The sequence below is a fragment of the Condylura cristata genome, unplaced genomic scaffold (genome assembly GCF_000260355.1).
Source record: "Condylura cristata isolate star-nosed mole 26May11 unplaced genomic scaffold, ConCri1.0 scaffold00040, whole genome shotgun sequence".
Lineage (NCBI taxonomy): Eukaryota > Metazoa > Chordata > Mammalia > Eulipotyphla > Talpidae > Condylura > Condylura cristata.
The window spans coordinates 5,696,107-5,717,350 of record NW_004567141.1 but is presented as its reverse complement, the minus strand read 5'-3'; the positions used below and the strand labels follow the sequence as shown (position 1 = coordinate 5,717,350).

Below are 21,244 nucleotides of genomic sequence, written 5' to 3'. Positions count from 1 at the left end.
CCACAAGGATTTTGGTCGGAATTATTGGGACTGAACCTCTGTCTGAAAGCTGGTGAAAGATGGCTGGGTGCAGCTCCCTGGGAGGCTGGGGGGTGGGGGGGGGTGCATTCCATGTTTGTTCCCACACAGTTTCAACAAGAGGACCCTGCAGCTCCTGGTTGCTGGAAGTTACCCGACCGCAGAACCCATAACCACCCTCCCTGGCTGCTCACACCCACTGGGCCTGCAGCCCCACTTGAGAGAAGTCCACAGCAGACCCTGACCCGCAAGGACCCTTTGCATGGCTGGAGTTGGGGCAGCTCAGCTCTGGCCTACCATCCCCCTTGGCCTTATTTCCCCCAACAGACCCGTCTCCCTCAGTTGTCAGGCTAAATATTTTGGCTTGGCGGGAGGGGCGGAAAGAACCGAGTGATCCCAGCAAACCAATCCACTTGTCTGGGGGTGGGGAGGGTGAGAGCGGGGGCAGCCTTGCCTGCCCTCTGGAGAGATGCTGTGGCCATTGTGGCCAGCTGGCGCTTAGGAGCCCAGTGCGCCCTGAGAGTCCCAGGCACTAGGACACTCTCCTGAGAGGGTCTGTGCCAGGGGGTCCCCCTGCTCTCCTTTCTGCCCTCCCACTTCTGCTCCCCCCTTGGGGCTGACTAGCTTAGGACTCTGCACCTGTGTGATTCTCTCCCTTTGAGGTAGCTCTCTGAGTCTCTCCCAGAGGGCATCTTTGTCTTCATGTCTTCACCTCTGTCTCTGGGTTCACACTGAGTCTCTCTCCAGCTGCCTGCACCTCTTGTGTCTCTGTGGCTCTCTCCTTGTTCCCTTCTCCAACCATCTCTGTGTGGGGTGTCTTGTTGCTCTGCTCTACCTCTTTCCCTCTGGACCCTTCTCCCTGGAGTCACCTGGAAGAGAGCTGGGACTGGGCGAGGCAGGGCTGGGACAATGACAGTGCCCCGTCTGTGGCCATGGGTGGCATGCCTGCTTGTGATCCTCCTCTCCTTGGGACTTGGCCTGGACACACTAAAGGGTAAGTCCCCACATTGTCTCCTGAAGCCCCATCTCTCCCCACCCCCACCCCCAGCCAGTAGGGGGGGTCAAACAACCAAGCTCCCAGCCCAACATGCCTGCATTACTGACTGCAAAGTGAAGGCTGGGGTTAGAGCTCTGGACTTCCCATCAGGAGGAACAGTTAGTTCTCCATACTGGGGTGAAACTGACATCCCATAAAGACTGAATGAGAAGCAAGGGGGTGGGGTGAGGGGCATTTTCGAGCTTGTTCCTAGCGCCACTGAATTGGAAGGGGCTGGGATGGAAGGCAGCTGAAAACTTGGCGCCATTCAGTGCCTGCGCTCCTCGCTCCTCGGGCAGCCTGGGAACCAGGCTCAGGGACCGCAAGGTGGAACGAGCTTGGGTGCCGGCAGCGAGCGCCTGCCTCCAGGACCCTGCCAGGCTCTCCCACTCCTTCGGAGCTCTTGGGGAGGTGGGCTGCTTAGTGAGTACCCTGAGTTAGACACTTCCAGTGCTAGGGCTTAGAGGGGAGTGGGGTGGGGCCAGGCTGACTCAGCGCCCTCCTGGAGGTGTTGGGGGCCTAATGGGAAGAGGGAGAAAAAGCTGAGGGCTGAAAAGATGCCCTTTCCCAGTCCTACCATCCTCTCCCAGACTGAGGGGGCTCAGGAAGGGAGATCCATGGCTCTGGGTCTCCCTGAGGAGCCTCATGACACCCTCAGATGAGGGGCTTCCACAGATTTAGCAGTCTCCCCTTGCTATGGAGACCCAGGGAGATGCACATTCCTGAAAGAGACAGTCACAGAGGCACTACCTGCTGGGCACAGGCACTCCCCTCCCCCACCCCGCCCCCACCTCCACTCCACAGCGGATGCCAGCAGGGAGCACAGTTGTCAGGACAGAGCTCGGGGTGGGGGCCCCTGGCGCTGCTCTTTGGCCAGGAGTCCCAGATGTCTTTTTCCCAGTGCAGCTCTAGGTCCAGCCCTGTCCTGAGGGAGGCAGGCAGGGGTTAATCTGTGAAGGTCGCAGGTTTGTTTTTCCAAATGACTCCCATCAGGGGAGCCCTAGAGAGGCTGGGGCATGATGGGAAGTGGCATGTGGGCGCCTGAGAGAACCCCCATCTGCCTCATAGAGCCTGATTGGCCTTTGCCTGGAGTGGCTAGAAGTGTTTTCTCATGCTGTCTCCCTCTCTTTTGTGTGTTCGTGCCTGCGCATGTAGCCGTGTGTGTGTGTGTGTGTGTGTGTGTGTGTGTGTGTGTGTGTGTGTGAGTTAGTGGGCAGAGCTGAGGACTATCAGTGACAGCAGGGAGATGGTGTGAGATACGCCCAGGGAGCAGTCTCCTGCCCACCTCCCAGCCTTCTGGGGGTGGCCTGGGTCTGTGTGGTGTGGGTAGGTGCTAGTGGGAAGGAGGATGTAGGGGCTAGGTAGGATAGTGAACTGGAGTGTCAAGTTGACAAATTCAGTCCTGAATCTCCCCCAGTGCGGAACCAGGGAAGGTACCCTTGGTCACTTGGGAGCAAGTGAGTAGAATGATCAGGCCACCTAGGGAATGGTCCTAGGTGCTCTGGAAGAGAAAGGAGGGGGGCACTGGGTCTAAAGAAGCCAGATACCCAAGGGAGCAGTGGACTTGGGATGCAAACGTCCCAGCCCCTCTGTCCCCAGAGGTTCCAGCCCTGCTCTCATCACCCTGGGGAGTGCAGAGCGAACAAGACCCCGCTCTCAGGAGGTCCCTTCTTGGAGGTGGTGACAGCAGTACTGGGACAGTGTCCAGGCGTCGTGGGGTGAGTGTGGGCCTAAGTGCTGCTGACCCTGAGTGGGCTGATTAACTCAGGGCCAGCAAGTTGGGAAGGGGTGACGGTTGATCTGAGGCTTGATGGACAAGAGCTGAGAGTGTTTTCACCTTTGTGAGCTGGAGGTATTAATAAGGACCAGCTTATGCGCACTCTGGAACGTCAGACTGAGGAATTTGAATTTGAGATTTTGATCATGGGGAACCATGAAATGTCCCTTTGAAAGTAAATGAGTGTAGGGACCAGGCATCTGGCCCCTTAGGAGTAGAAAAGAAAGTCAGGCTGTCTCCAGTCACAGAATTCACTCATTCATTCATTCATTCATTCATCCATCTAAGATTTACTGAATGACAGTTTTATGCCAGTGACCGTGCCAGGTACTGGAATGCAACAAAGAATTATACAAACATCCCTGCCCTCTGGAGCTTACCTTGAATAAAATACTTACCAGCACTTAACTAATTACATATTAGTTAAGAATTACAGAGAAAAACTAATTACATGGGAGGGAGGGTGGGGAGAAGAGGGATAGGAAGTATTCAATAGGATAATCAGAGAAGGCCTCATGGAGAAGGTGACAGTTAAACTGAGAGTTTAAGGTGAGGGAGTCACAAAGAGGGAAGAGTGTGCTAGCCAGAAGGAACAGAAGGTGCAAAGATCTCAAAGCAGCTTACGGACTTGTTTGATGAATAGCACAAGTTGGTGTGGCTGAAAAGAGAGAAAGAAGATGAAACCACAGAGGTTTCAGGGAATGCAGAGACTGTGTGATGAGGATTTTGGCTTTTACATTAGTGAGATGATGGCCAGTGGCAGTTTTGAGGAGCAGAGGAATGCGATCCAGCTCGTGTTTTGAGAAGATTTCTCTGGCTGTGGAGGGGTGACTAGCCCGCAGCAGGGCCAGGGCAGAGCGGGAGAGCCCGGGGAAGCTGTTACTGTAAACCAGGGGAACGCAGTGAAGGTACTGACGAGGCTAGAGTCTGGATACATCTATAAATACAGAACCCAAGGGGGTGGGGGAGGTCAGGGGAGATGAGGGAAAGAAAGGAGTCAAGAATGATGGGTTTGGGGCTAGATTGTAAGAATGAAGCTCTCAACAGAGAAGGGAAGTGGGTTTGGGAGGGCGGCTGGGCGCTCACTTGTGCCCAGTTCGTTCAGCTGGCAGACACTCTTTGAGCTGCAGGGAAGGCCTAGGGTAGAGGTCCCCACATCTGCAGCAGAGTCCACCTGCCAGTGTCCCACAGCCAGGGGGCTTCCCGGGGCAGGCGGGTGCTGGCCCCGGCCATGCTGACGCTGCCTGCCACTTGTGCAGTGTGCCCCAGCCTGGACATCCGCTCAGAGGTCACCGAGCTGCGGCAGCTGGAGAACTGCAGCGTGGTGGAGGGCCACCTGCAGATCCTGCTCATGTTCACGGCCACCGGAGAGGATTTCCGTGGCCTCAGCTTCCCACGCCTCACCCAGGTCACTGACTACTTGCTGCTCTTTCGAGTCTACGGCCTGGAAAGCCTGCGCGACCTCTTCCCCAACCTCGCTGTCATCCGCGGCGCCCGCCTCTTCCTGGGCTACGCACTGGTCATCTTTGAGATGCCCCACCTGCGGGACCTGGGGCTGCGGGCGCTGGGGGCTGTGCTTCGGGGGGCCGTGCGTGTGGAGAAGAACCAGGAGCTCTGCCACCTCTCCACCATCGACTGGGGCCTGCTGCAGCCTTCACCTGGTGCCAACCACATTGTGGGCAACAAGCTGGGCGAGGAGTGTGCTGACGTGTGCCCTGGTGTGCTGGGCGCCACGGGGGAGCCCTGTGCCAGGACCACCTTCAGCGGGCACACCGACTACAGGTGCTGGACCTCCAGCCACTGCCAGAGAGGTGGGCACTGGCAGGGAACACAACTGGGGGGTATAGGGAGGGCAGTCAGATGGCACTAGGTGGCCACAGTAAGGTGTGGGTGAGTACTTGCCACCGGCTTATTTTAACCTGCACACATTTCAGCAGGCAGAGACTCCTGTTTCAAAAAGAGAAAAATGAGGCTGGCAAGTGAAGTAAGTGATGTAGCACAGGCAGTTGAGGGCTTGGCGCAAGACAGCACAGGCTGTCACCAAAAAGGCAGAGGTGGGGTTTAAGGGGCGGGGAAGGGGCAGGCATGAATGGATAGAAGGCAGCAGCCCAAGAGGTCGTGGGGGGCAGTGGTTAAGTTCAAAGCTAGACGGCTCAGACCTCAGCTTGGCTACTGGCTTACTACGCCTGTTGCGACTGCTCCTTCCTTCCTTACTATGCTCAGGGGCCTCTCTGCCTCAGTCGCCTCATCTGTAAAAGGGCCGCCGTGCGGTGTAAAGAGTGAGTTCCATTCTAAACATTGCAGCCCTGGGTCACGGCAGCAAGCGCTGTTCCTGATCAAAGTGGCTGAGCACAAATGACTGAGCTGAGCAAGGCATGCTGGGGCATTATAATGGGAGTTCCAGGGGAGGTGGGAGTAGAAAGGAGGGGCAGACAGATGTGTAAGGTGGGATTTTCTTTAGGAAGGTATGAGGAAAGCAAATGGAAGGGAGTGGGGAAAGGGAGAGTGCAATAATGCAGGCTGGTGTGAAGGAAGACCTTGCAGAGGTTTGGAGCAGATCTAGGGTTTCCCCAACCTGAGGCTCTTTCCACCCAGCTTCTGGAGGTCAGTTTCCCTCATCCAAGCATCAGACCAGAGAGTAACCAGATCCCTGCTGTATCCACAGAGCCCCACCTCCCCATGCCTCCCTGTTGGCTGTAAACACAGCTGCTGCAAGCTCTCTCCCGTGTACAGTGTCAACACGCCCTGGCTGACCCCTGCCACATGCATTGCTCCCAAAGAAACCCAGCTGCCACTGTGCAGAGTTCCCAGACCATTGGGTCCCCTTTCAAAAACCTGCCCATGGCTGCTTGCCTCCCACCTGGGGCAGAGGGCCGAACAGGGAAAAAAACAGACAGGAGCGGGGATAAAACCATCAGTGGTGCCTCCTTATTCCACACACCCCAGGCCCACTTGACCTGGTAGGGAGACATTAGATGGTTCCCTTGGCACTGTGCCAGCATGATCTTCCCCCATGCCTAGTTCTAGGCCTAGGCAGGTCAGCAGCAGCCATGATGGACAAGGTCACTGCTCTGTTTAGAGTTCTGACACCCTGACAAGGCACTGTGGAGCACAAAGAGGGACCAAGTTCCTTGTCCTGAAGAGGCCATGGTCTGAGAGAAGCAGCCAGCAGCCAGTGTCATCTCAAACAGATACCCCAGGAGGAGGGTGGGGCAGAACCACGGGGCATGAGTCACGCCTGACAAAGCACTCTGTCTACAGTGTGTCCCTGTCCCCCTGGGCTGGCCTGCACAGCTGGAGGTGAGTGCTGCCACATCGAATGTCTGGGGGGCTGTAGCCGGCCGGAGGACCCCCGGGCCTGCGTCGCGTGCCGCCACCTCTACTTCCAGGGCACCTGCCTCCCGGTCTGCCCCCCAGGCACCTACCAGCATGAGTCCTGGCGCTGTGTCACAGCTGAACGCTGTGCCAGTCTGCGATCTGTGCCTGGCCGTGCCTCCACCTTTGGCATCCACCAGGGCAGTTGTCTGGCCCAGTGCCCTCCAGGCTTCACCCGTAATAGCAGCAGGTGAGTGTAGGGTGGGTGGAAAGCTTCCTGGGAGCAGTGATGGGGACCAGGCTGGTCCAGGGCTCATGCCACAACCTCCGCTTGCCCCTGCTAGCATATTCTGCCACAAGTGCGAGGGGCTCTGCCCCAAAGAGTGCAAGGTGGGCACCAAGACCATCGACTCCGTCCAGGCGGCGCAGGACCTGGTGGGCTGCACCCACGTGGAGGGGAGCCTCATTCTCAACCTTCGCCAGGGCTGTTAGTACCTTCTCCAGGGCCACGCCCACCTCCCGGCCAAGCCCCGCCTCCCGGCCAAGCCCCGCCTCCCGGCCAAGCTTCTTACAAAGACCCGGCCAAAATCCCATTTGCCAACGCTTTTGGCCCCAGCCCCAAGGGCGCCCCTTTTCTGGGTTCTTATGAAATTGTGTCACACACCTCCCATCCCCGACACAAACCCCGTGGGACCCCTTACTTTCGCTGCCCCTGCTCCAGCCCGTCTTCCAATTCCCAGACAACCTGGAGCCGGAGCTACAGCACAGCCTGGGACTGGTAGAGACCATCACTGGCTTCCTCAAAATCAAGCACTCCTTTGCCCTCGTGTCCCTGGGATTTTTCACGAATCTCAAACTAATCCGGGGGGACGCCATGGTGGATGGGTAAGGGATCAGAAACAGGTCTCTGACCAGCTGCTTCTAGCACATCCACTCCCCAAAACTCCCCAGTGGTGAACAGCCCTGGGCTCTGGAATCAGCTCTTTTACTTACTAGCTGTGTGACTCTGGGTAGATGACTGGGTATTCTGTCCTCAATTTTTCTCATCTGTAAAATGGGGCTAATATAACATTCATTTCTTAAGGCTTTTATAAATATTATTTAAGGTGTCATGTATAAAGCATTTAAAACAGTGTCTGGAGCACCATATATATATGTAAATTATAGTTTCAACTCTACATGGGTTGGCTACACTTGCTATGGTCAGCCCCTCTCACTACAGATCAAAATTGCCTGGGTTTGAAACCCATTCTTACACCTACCCATAATGTAGCCAGGATTTTCCTAAATGAAAAAGAATGTTTTAAATTCCCATCTAGCCCAATGATTTCTCATTTCTCCTAGCACACTGTCATGCACCCCTGGGGTTCCCACACTCCAGCTGGAGCGGCATGGCCTAGGCTGAGTACTACTGCTCCTTGTGTCCCCAAAGCCAGCAGAGCCTGGCACATAGCAGATGCTCAGGTAATGTGAGACGAGGGAAGAAGGGAAGCAAAGACACTGTTGACCCCATTTCACTGATGAGGAAAACAGAGGATGAGTGACTTGCAAGAACTCAGGCTCCTGGTCAGTGGAACAGTGTGGGTGTGGGGGGGAACCCCACATGTGCTAGGTGTAAGTGGGCTACTGAATGCTCCTTCTCCCTGTGTCCCCAAGCAAGCCTCTCCCAGGGGAACCCATAAGGCCCTCCCTTTCCCACCTCTTGTCCCCACTCCAATGCAGAGCAAGGTCCCCTGGCCTCCCCCAGGAACTACACTCTGTATGTGCTGGACAACCAGAACCTACAGCAATTGGGGTCCTGGGTAGCTGCTGGGCTCACCATTCCGGTGGGCAAGATCTACTTCGCCTTCAACCCACGCCTCTGCTTGGAGCACATCTACCGCCTGGAGGAGGTGACCGGCACACGGGGCCGGCAAAACAAAGCCGAGATCAACCCCCGCACCAACGGAGGAGACCACGCAGCCTGTGAGGCCCCAGCCCCCAGCCCAAGCAAGCAGCGCGTTTACCATGGGCCACAGGACCCCGAGGGACACCCAGATGCCCACATGCGCAGACAGCCACACACACTAAAACAGCAGAAACTCGCACCCAGGGAGGGGTTCTGGATGGGGACAGGGCGCTGACTTTTCTGCAGAGACCGCTTTGGGGGTCCGGCAGTTGGTCCAGTAGGGGCTTGGAAGTAGGGGGCTCCTGTGGTTGGCAAGGATGGTAGAGATCAGGTGTCTGCCGCTCACCCTGCCTAGGTCAGACTCGCACCCTGCGCTTTGTGTCCAATGTGACGGAGGCCAACCGCATCTTGCTCCGCTGGGAACGCTACGAGCCACTGGCTGCTCGCGACTTACTCAGCTTCATTGTGTACTACAAGGAGTCGTGAGTAGCGGGGAGTGGGGCGCCTGGGATGGGGTCTGACCTGCCCATTGTTCACCCCTGCCCAATGTTCTCCCCTCCTGGCAGCTGCAGGCAGAGGCCAGAGCGTTTAGGGCCCAGGAAGATAGGCCCAAGTTGCACCCCTTTGTGTAATGCCTATGTCTGGCCTCTCCCCTCATCTTCATCTCTCTGTGCCTCAGTTTCACCCCTGAAGTGAAATGGAGAGGATAGGCAGGGCTTCCGAGCGTCCAGGAGAGGCACCCTGTTAGGAAGACTTGGATAATTAAACTTCAATTCACTATGCTAATGTTCTATACTGACCACATGTTCCTGCTCCAGCAGTGGTTTGGGGAGTACCCACTAATTTGGCCAGTTCTATGCAAAGCTTTGCCAGCATTTAATTAAAGCCTGAGGGAAGGAGGGAGCAGGGACAGCCAAGGACCAGCTGCTCATTTCTTTGGAGTGTACTGACCATAACAGCAGGGATTGTGGTTAGACCACAGGAAGGACTTCTCCAAAAACATGGCTAGGAATGAAAAATAGGAATCCTTAGAAGGGAGTCATGGATTTGGGCTAGCAGGATGGGATGGCAGGAGTAAGGAATATGCCCATGGAGTAGGTAGAAGGCCCTACTTGGACCTTAATTTCCTGAGAATTAAAATTAGCAGGTGTTAGCTGCTTACTAGTCCAGGGCTTGACTTGGGAGGAAGAAAGGGGAGGAAGTAAATGCCCGGAGGCATTTAAGCGTTCACAGGCCTCCTCAGTAGGTCTTTAGTATGGGGGAACTAGAGAGTTTGTTGAATACAGAGCCTTGCCCTCCCCTGTAGAATCTCCTTTAATTAGTCCTGGGCAGGCCAGTGACTGCATTTCTGACAAACTCCCCAGGTGTGCTGAATCGGCTGGTCTGTGGACTGCAGTGTTAAGAGCAGTCACCCCAGCTCATGCAGCTCACAGTGTGTTCAGACACACAGTGCTTCTGCGATGAAGGGAGAAAATTCTCAGACCCCTCCAGAAGCCCCCCTCACATCACTGCCTTGCTGTGCTCTGAGGCTGTGCTCTGTCAGGCATATACACTGTAGATATTGGCTCAGTTCCAGTTCTGAGCAGACCTGGGCCCACTCAGTGACTGTGGCATGGCCACAAAGCACCTGCTCATGGTTCCCACTTTGCATGGCCACAGCTCCTCCTGGCCTATCTACTTTTGGGTCCCAGCAAGGGCAGGCATTTCCCACTATACTCCCCTCAAAATCTGCCCCTGGCTCAGCATAAATTACATCCCTTTGCCCACCTCCAAAGAAACAAGTATCCTGAACATCAATGTGATGTGGTATAGCCTCTGCTGGATTGATCTTGTGAGCAATATCTCCTCCAGGCAGATAGATATCTTTTACCCCAGAAGCCAGTGTGTGTCCCAGGCCCTGTTCCTGCTCTGGCCTCTGAGCAGCCAGGGAACTGTCTCTGGCACCAATTCATTCCCTTGTGGGATTAGGGAATCCCTTGGCCATTAGGGATCATTCATGGACACGTTTGAGAAGCTGATAAAAGCTAGGAACTTCCTCCCTAGAAAAACATGCATACACACATTGCTTCTAGTTTAGAGGCTCCTCGACCTCTGAAATCTATTCATGAGCCAAGGTCAAAACCATCTGTGTCTAGGAAGAATGTTCTCCCAGGTCTGGTTCAGGCAATCTTGCCTATGGAGAATAGGATTATGTCATTACTTGCCTTTCCTAGGAGGGGGAACTCTCACACCCAAATTCTAGTTTTATGTATACACTGCAAGAGTTTTGAACACACATTGAGGCTGGAACTCAGCTACCTGCTAAAGGATAAGGAGATAATGTCATCACGGTATCTAAGTGGTAACTAGACTCATAGCTTTACTCTCATGCATACTAGAAGAATAACCATGGTGATCCCAGAGTGGTGGGGGTGGTGCTAGAATGTGGACGTGGGGCTGAGCCACCCTTCAGCTCCAGGGATTGGGTCTTCAGCCCATTCCAGAATGCAACAGAGCACATAGGTCCTGATGCCTGTGGGACCCAGAGTTGGAACCTGCTGGATGTGGAGCTGCCCTTAAGTCGCACTCAGGAGCCAGGAGTGACCCTAGCACCCCTCAAGCCCTGGACACAGTATGCAGTATTTGTGCGGGCCATCACACTGACCACCGCTGAGGACAGCCCCCACCAAGGAGCTCAGAGCCCAATTATCTACCTCCGAACCCTGCCTGCAGGTAAGTTGAATGAAGCCTTTGGAGGAATAAGAGTTAGATGCCAGGATCTAGTGGGAATGGGGGGAGCCAGACACCAGAAATAGGGATGCTGGGTCACAGAACTCTTGGCCCATAGAAGCTGGGAGTTCAGATGCTTGAGTCCTATTAAGAATAGGGGGTGCAGCCCTTCCTGGTGGCACAGCGGGTTAAAGCACAGCACTGAGAAGCTTAAGCCACTTCCGCATGAGTTCGATCCCCGCCTGCCCCGGAGGAGATCCACATGGTGCGGCAGACCTCTCCTGACCTGCCCCGCTGCTCCCCTGCTCCCCTCAGCAGTGTACTTAATAGATCTGTCTGTTCTGCTCCCCACTCTGTCCCTGGTGAATCCTCTCACTGCACCTACACCTCTGGCATGTACCCCAGTTCTGTATGCATGAATAAATCTTAAAAAAAAAAAAAGAAGAAGAAGAAGAATAGGGGTCGCTCTTCTAGATTAGGAACCCTAGAGGTGGAAGAGTGTAGATGCAGTAAGTGAGCCAGCTCCCCCATAAGGCAAGGACAAAATGCTGAGTTCTAGAAAAGGGAGACTGAAGGTCACCTATTTCTCAAGGGAGGTAGGTTAGAACCCACCGTAAAGAGAGGCAGAAATGGAAAGGGGGTGGGGAGTCTGCGGCCCTCCGTTATACCCTTCTCTACCCGCAGCGCCCACCGTGCCTCAGGACGTCATCTCCACGTCCAACTCCTCCTCCCACCTGCTGGTGCGCTGGAAGCCACCGACCCAGCGCAACGGAAACATCACTTACTATATGGTGCTGTGGCAGCGTCTGGCAGAGGATGGCGACCTCTACCTCAATGACTACTGCCACCGCGGTGCGCAAGCAGGTGTGGGCGGGAGGGGTTGGGCTCAGGGCCGCCGGCGTCGCCAGCCGCTCACGCTTCCTTCCCCGCCGCTGGGCTAGGCTTGCGGCTGCCCACCAGCAACAGTGACCCACGCTTCGACCGCGAAGACGGGGAGCTCGACGCCCAGATGGAGCCCGGCTGCTGTCCTTGCCAGCACCCACCTCCTGGGCAGGCCCGGCCGCCGCTGGAGGCGCAAGAGGCCTCGTTCCAGAAGAAGTTTGAAAACTTCCTACACAACGCCATCACCATCCCCAAGTGCGGTCGGCTTTCGCGGGCCCGCCCCGGCCTTGTGGGCGGGGCCTCGGGGCGGGTCTCGTGGGAGGGTGGGGCTTTGTGGGCGGGGCCAGAGTTGCGGGCCGGTTCGCGGGAGTCCGCAATGGAGGACGAGGGGGCGAGTACCCGGGGGGCCTGACCGGGGCTGCCCTGGCCTCCCCAGGTCCCCTTGGAAGGTGACATCCATCAACCAGAGCCCTCAAAGGTGAGCGGGGGCGGGACGGGCGCTGAGGGACGTGGTCTAGGGGCCGGGCCTGGACTTAGACTTCTGTCCTCCCCAGGGATTCGGGGCGGCACCGCCGGGCAGCGGAAGCTCTCCGGCTTGGAGGGAACAGCTCGGATTTCGAGATCCAGGAGGACAAAGTGCCCCGAGAGCGAGCGGTGCTGAGTGGCCTGCGCCACTTCACAGAATACCGGATCGACATCCATGCCTGCAACCATGCTGCGCACACCGTGGGCTGCAGCGCCGCCACGTTCGTTTTTGCGCGCACCATGCCCCATAGTAGGTGACCGTTTCCCACCCCACGGACCCCAGAGATCATTAGTGCTCCATCTAGTAAATCGGACCTCCTATTAACCCCAGAGCTTTGCTTTGCTCATCTCTCCATCACCATAATCCCAGAGCTCCCTCAAACCTCCTAGTTCTTGCCCCTCTGGCTTTGAACACAAAGGTGAGAAGAAACACTTGCAGTCCAGCAGCCTGATCCCTCTCCCGTAGGAGAGGCTGATGGAATCCCCGGGAAGGTGGTCTGGGAGGCAGCCAGCAAGAGCAGCATCCTCCTTCGCTGGCTTGAGCCTCCTGACCCCAATGGTCTCATCCTCAAGTACGAAATCAAGTACCGCCGCTTGGGAGAAGTAGGTACCCCAGGGGACCCCCTAATCTAACGCCAATGTTTGTCTCCATCATCTTCCCAATCAGCCATTCTGTGTTGTCTTCAGGAGGCCACAGTGCTGTGTGTGTCCCGCCTGCGATATGCCAAGTTTGGGGGAGTCCACCTGGCCCTGCTGCCCCCTGGAAACTACTCTGCCAGAGTTCGGGCAACCTCATTGGCTGGCAATGGTTCCTGGACAGATAGTGTCGCTTTCTACATCCCTGGCCCAGGTATACATAGCCTGTGCCCCAGACCTGTGCACCCAAACAGCCTCACCTAGGTCTCCAGCCACAGCTCCCATTGTGGAAATCACAGGCCCTCTCCCCGGCCCCCCACCCCCCCACCCCGCCAGTCTTCAACTCCCGCTACAGAAAAAGAGGAGCCCTCCACCCTCCCATTTCTCTCTCTTTGACCGTGTGCTCCGCTGTCCTCTGATCCTGTCCTTTGGTCACCAGAGGAAGAAGACTCCGGGGGGCTGCACGTCCTTCTCACTGTCACCCCTGTGGGGCTCATGCTGCTCATCATTCTTGCGGCTCTCGGTTTCTTCTATGGCAAGAAGAGGTGATGACAAGTCCCACCAGTTCCCAACCCCTTCTCTCCCTGCACCCTCAGCATGAGGTCAGTAGAGTTGAAGGGTGCTCCGTGAGACCTTGGGACTTCCTTAGAAGAAAGGACTCCCTTAGAAGCAGCATCTGCCTCCTGGGGTGGCACTGAGGAGACATGCTTTCAGCTCTGGTCTCCAACTCACTCTGGTTTTCCTGGGACTTTCCTGACTCTATCAGTCAAGGTCTGTCTGAAAACCCCTGTCTAGCTGCACCAGGACTGCCCGTGGCTGTGCTTTCCGCCTGAGAACTAATGAAGCCAGGCAAGAGGCAGGAGCACTCAGGAAATGCCCTGGGTGTTTGATGCCAGATTCCCCTGGGGTCTGAATCAAGAGGGAAATCGGGCTTTGATGAGCTGGGTTCTGAGGACTAGCTGAGGAGGCAGGAGCCGCTCTACGCTTGCCTTTCCTACCCTCAGCCTGTCAGAGCCCAGGTCCCAGGGCTAGGACCAAGGCCAGCTTGCAAAGTGCTTAGTGTTCACTCTGATTAGGGCTGGAGTTGTGGTCTGTAACTTTCTTCTGCCTCGCAATGTTCCTCTTCCTCGTCCTCTGAGATTGCGCCGTCCTTCCTAAAGACCCTTCCAGCATGACCCCCTCATCTTCCATTGCAGAAACGGCACCCTGTATGCCTCTGTGAACCCAGAGTACTTCAGCGCCTCTGATAGTAGGTCGGGGGTGGGTGGATAAGTGGTGTGGGAAGGAACACTGGGGGGAGGAAAGGTAGACTCCCCAGAGACCGTGGAGAAGACAGCCTTGGGAGACAAGTGGGTGGAGGCATGGCAGAAAGCGGTAGCCTTGCTTCGTGGACCCCACCTGCTCTCAGTGTACGTTCCTGACGAGTGGGAGGTGCCTCGGGAGCAGATCTCCATCATCCGGGAACTGGGCCAGGGCTCCTTTGGGATGGTATATGAGGGGTTGGCGCAAGGACTGGAGGCTGGAGAGAAGTCCACGCCTGTGGCCCTGAAGACAGTGAACGAGCTGGCGAGCCTGCGGGAGCGCATTGAGTTCCTCAAGGAGGCCTCGGTCATGAAGGCATTCAAGTGTCACCATGTGGTAAGGGTCGTAGTTAGGTGAAGGGCAGAGGTGAAGAGAGATAGGGTCAGGGATGAGATCAGGGCATTATCCAGGCCAAGGAGGGGACTTTGATTAGGATCCTAAGAATAGTGAAGGTCGTGGTTGGGGTTAAAGTCAAAACAGGACAATGGTACACTCATAGTGTAGTCTTGGTGAGGGCTGAGAGCATCATGTTGGGAGTTAATACTTGATGCCCAGATCAATGTTAGGTGATGACTGGATCAAGGTCAGAGTTGAACCAATCATGAAGATTGGGATGATGGTCAGATGTAATCAAGGTCAGGGGTTAAGATCAGGGTCACTGTTAGGTCAAGATTAGTGTTATGGTTAGGGTTAGGGTTGATGGCTGGAGTTAGGGTTAGGGTTGATGTCTGGGTCAGATTGGGGTCACAGCAGTTCAGTGTTTCGGCCAGGTGGGTCAAGGGCCTCGGTGGACCTGCAACCAGGCTCTCTGTCCATCCCAGGTGCGTCTCCTGGGTGTGGTGTCTCAGGGCCAGCCAACTCTAGTCATCATGGAGTTAATGACCCGTGGGGACCTCAAGAGCCATCTTCGATCTCTGCGGCCCGAGGCAGAGGTGGGGACAAGGAAAACTCTGGACCTGGCCCTGGGGAGTTAGGGAAGACTTGGGGACATTTGGGGGAGTATTCCTTGGGCAGAAATCCAGCCTCTAGGTTCCTTTTTCACCAGCCCCCTCTCTCGGTTCTAGAACAACCCTGGGCTCCCACGGCCAGAACTCGGAGACATGATCCAGATGGCTGGTGAGATTGCGGATGGCATGGCTTACCTCGCCGCCAACAAGTTTGTGCACCGAGACCTGGCGGCACGTAACTGCATGGTGTCACAGGACTTCACTGTCAAGATTGGGGGTACAGAGGGGGCCAGGACGGTGAGGGTAGCCTGAGGAGTAGGCACTCCTGATAAACTAAACACCAGGAGCCTAGGGCCTGGCCCATGCTTCTGATAGCCCCCTTGAAATCACCCTCTACTGAATTTTGGCCTCCTCACCTGGGGGCAGAAGGGCTTGGATGGGATGGTCTCTGAGCTCCTGTGAGCTCTTACATTCCAAGATTCTTGGAGACTGTGGCGGTGAAAAGGTTAGAAGAGCTCTTCCTATGGCCCCTCACCTTATCCACCCTCTCTTTCCAGACTTTGGCATGACTCGAGATGTGTATGAGACAGACTATTACCGGAAGGGTGGGAAGGGGCTGCTGCCTGTGCGCTGGATGGCCCCCGAGTCCCTCAAAGACGGAATCTTCACCACCCACTCTGATGTCTGGTGGGGCCTGGCTGGGGCAGAGGGCTGTGGGGCTGTGGGGCAGGGCCTGAAGGAGGCTTGCATGCACTCCCTCAGGTGTTCTGGACACACACAAGGTGCTGGGCTCAGGCCTTCCTCCGTGTCACCAGGTCTTTTGGTGTGGTGCTCTGGGAGATCGCAACCCTGGCAGAACAGCCTTACCAGGGCTTGTCCAATGAGCAGGTGCTCAAGTTTGTCATGGACGGTGGAGTGCTGGAGGAGCTGGAAAGCTGTCCCCTTCAGCTGTAAGTCACCAGTCTGTCCCTTTCTCATCGTGCTCCGCCGACACCTGTCCCCATGATTCTGGCCCACCTCCTAGTATGCTGTTACTCACACCAGTGCCCAGCTCCACGCCCACCCACTCCAGACTACACTACGACCCCATTTATTCTCCTGTGATTCTCCTCAACATAATCCCCTGTGACCCCCAAATTTCACCTACTGACTCAGTGCAGAGCTTGGGGTGGGTTTATGGCTTTGGGACCCCCTGACTGTGCTCCCCAACTCCACCAGGCAAGAACTGATGCGCCGCTGCTGGCAGCAGAACCCGCGCCTGCGCCCAACCTTCACCTGCATCCTGGACAGCATCCAGGAGGCGCTGCGGCCCTCCTTCCGCCTCCTCTCCTTCTACTACAGCCCGGAGTGCAGGGGTGGCCGGGCCTCCCTGCCACCCACTAATGCAGAGCCTGATTCCCTACCACCCCCAAAAGAGGCTTCCTCAAGTTGTAGCCCACAAAATGGTGGGCCTGGACATTGAGGACATCCCATTTCTTGGCTGATAGTCCCCCATTGGCAGGGAGGAAGAGACCTGACCTTTGGGGCATGAGATATCCAGAACTTCACACCCCTATCCAGGACAGGGTGGCAGAGGGGGCCCAGAGAGCAGGAGCAGGAAAGGTTGGGAGAGTGGGGGGCACATATGAACAGACTCACTCTAGGAAAGTTTTCTCAGTTGTCTGAGTTTCCCATGAGAGAGTAAGCAAGGTCCCTACAGGAGTGGACACCAGACCATGGATAAGACACCCTGGCACTCAGGGTGAGGACCATCCTCAGACCAGGATGAGAAGGGCTGTGCAGCCTGAACCCCAGGTCTTATGTGGTATCAGCACAGGAGATACCACAGATATCTGGAAACTAGGCAGCAACCGGATCAGGCTCTATCCACTCCGGGGCTGGGGTGTCCATGTGGCGGCCCTTCTCACCTTTGCCCCATGCCCCAGATGGCATGGGAGGGGGCCAGGCACGTGGGTGAGCAGCTCCCAGCCGGTCCCTGCAGGACCACCGTCACTGTTTCCTCTTACCCCAAGCTTGGTGCTCCTCCTTCCTCCCTTCTCCCAGTCTCACCCCTCCATCTTCCTCATACCCTGAGATTACTAAGGCTTTAAGAGCCTCACTTCCTGCCTGCCCTCACTCCTGCCCCCCACCTACCCCCTGCCTCTCTTGGGAAGACTGGAGAAGGCACAATAAATGCAGAGGTCTGTGTGTACCCTGGTCCCTCCCGGTCAGCCCATTATCTCTCCATCTATATGGTGCTAACACTGAATGAACTTCCTCCCTCCCTCCTTGGGGACTTGAGGTGGTGACCCGAGGATAAAGACACTGCTGTCAAACACCACCTCCATGAGGACCTGAGTGGCAGGGTTGCCATGGCAGTGAAGCAGGCCATCCTGCTGTCATATGCCCTGCAGAGGCCTGGAGTGGTTGAGCCCGGCAGGGAACCTTTGTATTGGGCCACCCCATTGTCCCTCGCTATTTCCACCGGGCAGGCATTTCCTGGGGTATGGCAGGGAAGATCGTAAGTGGACAGAGCAAGGGCTGAGGGCCTTTGTTGACATCACTAGTCAGAGGCGGATGCACCCCCAGCCCAGCCCGGCCCGGGCAAGGACATGCATCAGAGCAGAGCCTGTCTGGATCCCTGTGGTGATTCCAGGTATTCTTTTCGGAGCAGAGACACCCTTGGCATAAGGGTGCTCCTGAGTACAGGAGCCTTTGTTCCAGGTTCTTATGCCAGTCCATGAGGGCATTTAAAGGGAAAGAGTCGCAGAAGCGTGACTTTAAAATCCTGGGTGGCAGCAAAGGGGCTGGCGGGGGCTGAGGGTTTTTCTGGCGTCCTGTGAGTGAACCCTGCGGCCAGGCCTCCGGCACCATGGCTCCGGTGTCGCCACAGCCTTACACGCAGAATGGGGACATTTGTACTTCTGAGCCTGCCTGCCCAGCAGGAGCTGCCCTGCAAATCACAGGCAGGCCTGAGCAGAGTGGGCATGAGGCTGTGCAAGGCCATCTTGATGAGAGCAATTGCAAAGCAGATCCTCCCCGACCACCTGTCTGGCAGCACCCCTGCCATGGACCCTCCTTTCCTAAGTGCAGTGGCTGAGGCAACAGTGACCCCTAACGGTTACTGGCAGAGCCACAGCCCAGGGAAGAATGATTGGGGGAGGGTTCTCTCTTCTGGTGGTGCTCATCTCAGAGACTCCAGCAGAGAGGAGAAACTGCACAGAAGTCCTGGAACGAGACCTGCATACTCACCCAGAGAATACAGTCACGCTGCACTTGCGCACACCCAGAGAGCAGTGATCGGGCCCGGCCCCGGCCCCAAAACCCATGCCCCTGACCTCCACTGTGGGCCTTCTCATGTGAAGGGGCCACCAGTGTGTGGGCACCCGGGTGCATCCCTCGAGAGGGTACGGGAAGTGAGAGCAAAGACTACCAAATCAGGATTCTAGGCTGGAGGGAGGGGTGGGGTGGAGCTGACCGAGGGCACTAGGCGAGCCCATGGCACGGGGTCAGGGGCTGGTGGGGAGCCCTGGGAAATGGACAGGAGCTTACAGCAAAGCCCACTACCTCTGACTAATGTAAGGGTCCCACAAGAGCCACATGGCCAAGAGTCTCTATGTCGTTGCTGTTGAGGAGAGACCTGTAGGACCCCAGGCATCGTGGGTCCATGCGGCAAGGGCAGGGTCTGGGAATGGCTCTCTAGGTTAGCTGACTCAGGGGTCTTGCCCTTCTCCAAAGCCAGAGGTGAAACTTAGGGTAGGAGGCTGAGTGGACTGTCCAGCCTCAGTCTGGACAAGCCCCTCATTTGGTCTCTGGAGGGCAGGATATGTGAACAGCATGGCCTCTGGCACTGGGTAGGTCAGGACTTCCTTCCCCTCCCACCACAGAGGAAGAGAAAAGATAGGGGCCAGCTGGCTGGGCAGCAGGGAGGCACTCCTGGATAAAGATGTGGACAGAAATGCTAGGGCAGAATTGGGGGCTTGTTCAAGGGCACAATTCATCCTTCCTGCTCCTGCCCTGCCCTCCCCACCTTCAGGGGTCTCTGCCATTCTCGGGGGTCAGCCAGGGAGAACAGGAAAGGATGGGTGCTGGGATGGCAGTGAGGAGAGGGAGTCAAAGGGAGGTGCTGGGGGGGCGGGGGGGGAAGACCAAGCAGCAGGGAAACCAATGTTTGGAATCTCTTTACATACAGTGGAAGCTCTGAAGACAACCCACTTTGATCTCTACCACTCCCCACTTGTGAACCCTAACAGGGAGTGTTTCTGCTGGATGACTTCTGGAGATGAAGCGGATCCCTTCCGAAACTGCAGGATCCCACCCTCACAGGCCCTATAGGGCTGGTCCTTGAGCAGGATTAGACAGGAAATGAGGGGTGGAGGGGGCAGCAGAGCTGTGGGGAGGGGGCACGCAAGGGCTAGGAAGTATGAAAAATGGAGGTCATTCTGACACTACATGAGATTCTCAAGAGAACGAGCCAGAGCCCTCTTCCTCTCTGGGAGGCAGGGACAGCGGTTGACAGTTGGGTCAGACAAAGAAGTGGAGAAGGAAGGGAGGGTCCACTATCACCACTTTCCACAAGGCCATGGAGAGGGGCTGGCTGCTTCAAAGCGGGAGGATGGTGGGCAGTGGGCTGCAGAGAGACTGTGGGGGCGGGGGAGGGACCCAGGGGTATAGCAGCCTTCCCAAGCCAGGGGTACAGAGGAGGCAGGGGCCTGTGTTAGAAGCAGAATTTCCTGAGGGAGAGACCTCCATGAGGGAAGGCCAAGGCCTGAAATAAGATAATGCACACCAAGTGCTTTGCAAGCTTTCTTGAGTACTATACAAATTATTGTCATTGTTATCTAATTGTGATATCACTTAAAAAGATGCTGTAGTAGTACATTTAGTGCCCTGGAATGAAGGCCGTGATGAGCTGCAGAATGAGAAGAGCAGGCTGCAAATAGTGTAAATGCCATTTTTTACATTTACATGCACAAACTCAGAAAAATATCTGCATGTGTAAATATACATCTGGGAGAGAAGATAGTGGATGATTTATAACAGCTTTTTGCTTATTTGTATTTTCTCTTGTGTTTTTTAAAGAACATATATTATTTATATGGTGAAAACCAGCCATCGGCATTTGAAAGCAGGTGCCTCCCTGTACAGGTGATGGAGGGAGGCCCAGGCTGGGGAGGCCCACTGCCCTCTCTCCTGCTGCTCAACACACTACTCATTTACATTCTCCAAAAACATTCTTCTCCTCGAATTGTAGGGTGAGCCTAAGTCTGTTTTCCTGAATTTAGTGTTGGCAGGGCTCTTTTTTTTTTTTAAGCCCCAGTGTTTTCCAGCTGGGGAGCAGGGAGCAAGCAGGAGGTAGAAAAAAGCAGTTTTCTGCGAGGTTCCCAGAAACCCCTCCCCACTCCCAGGATGACAGCAGCCCGTGGCTCGCAGTCTGCTCTGGCCACCGCCACGGCCTATCTCTGAGGCCCCGCCCCCAGGCCAGCAGGCCCCGCCTCCGCTGCACGCCCACGTTCTCCTCCCCGCCTCCCCTGCTCCTCCGGCAGACCCGGCCAGGGCCCTCACCCGCGTAGCCCTTCCCGGTCCTCCGCCCAACCACTCCTCCAGCCTGAGAGGGACCCGGGCACCTCTGAGGCCGCCCTCACCCTCCGCACCGGAGAGCCACCCTTCCTCTCTTCCCCAGCCTGGAAATGGCGCCCTGCTCTGGCGGGCCCTTCCGGAGAACCACTCTGCCCACCTACCTACCTAGGCCTCGGCCCACCTACCTACCTAGGCCTCGGCCCACCTACCTACCTGGCCTCCCGAATAGCTCTCTCAGCACGACCTCTTCCACCGCAGCGCTGTCCGTGTCCAGAGCACCTGGAGCGGTGTCGGAGGGGCTGGAGGGCATGGGCCCCGTATACGTGGGTTTCCACCCTCAGCCAACCGCCGCTGTCGGCTGGTTGAATTTGAAGATATGGAAGATTGTCTATTAATTCTACTTGAATTTCCCACGGTTTGGAGACCTGAATTGTTCACAGATGAACTATGTTTTTTAAGTGCACTTCACAGAGGATGGCATCAGTGATTTGAGTGGCAGAACACACTTTGCCAGAGCCCAGTCCCCCTCCCCCCAACACTGCCACAGAGGCCTAGTAAGTTGAATTGTTCTCTCTCATATTTAAATTGCATCTTCCTGGCCCTCCCAGATGGTGCAGAGGGTTAAAGCATAGCGCTATGAAGGTTAAAGC

The 21,244-nt window shown here is 56.1% G+C and overlaps 1 protein-coding gene across 1 annotated transcript; it reads left to right on the top strand.

Annotated features, from left to right (window-relative positions):
- The first annotated feature begins 927 nt into the window (after positions 1-927).
- Positions 928-16,934, top strand: INSRR (insulin receptor-related receptor). The gene is made up of 22 exons (XM_004693861.2): positions 928-1,012; positions 4,091-4,642; positions 6,093-6,396; positions 6,491-6,633; positions 6,887-7,031; positions 7,894-8,111; positions 8,390-8,516; positions 10,508-10,746; positions 11,428-11,595; positions 11,685-11,880; positions 12,062-12,103; positions 12,180-12,400; positions 12,617-12,753; positions 12,838-13,000; positions 13,226-13,331; positions 13,983-14,035; positions 14,195-14,424; positions 14,910-15,020; positions 15,153-15,312; positions 15,593-15,722; positions 15,851-15,985; positions 16,254-16,934. The coding sequence occupies exons 1-22, from the start codon at positions 928-930 to the stop codon at positions 16,495-16,497; spliced, it is 3,909 nt and encodes a 1,302-aa protein (XP_004693918.1). The 3' UTR covers positions 16,498-16,934.
- The last annotated feature ends 4,310 nt before the right edge of the window (positions 16,935-21,244 follow it).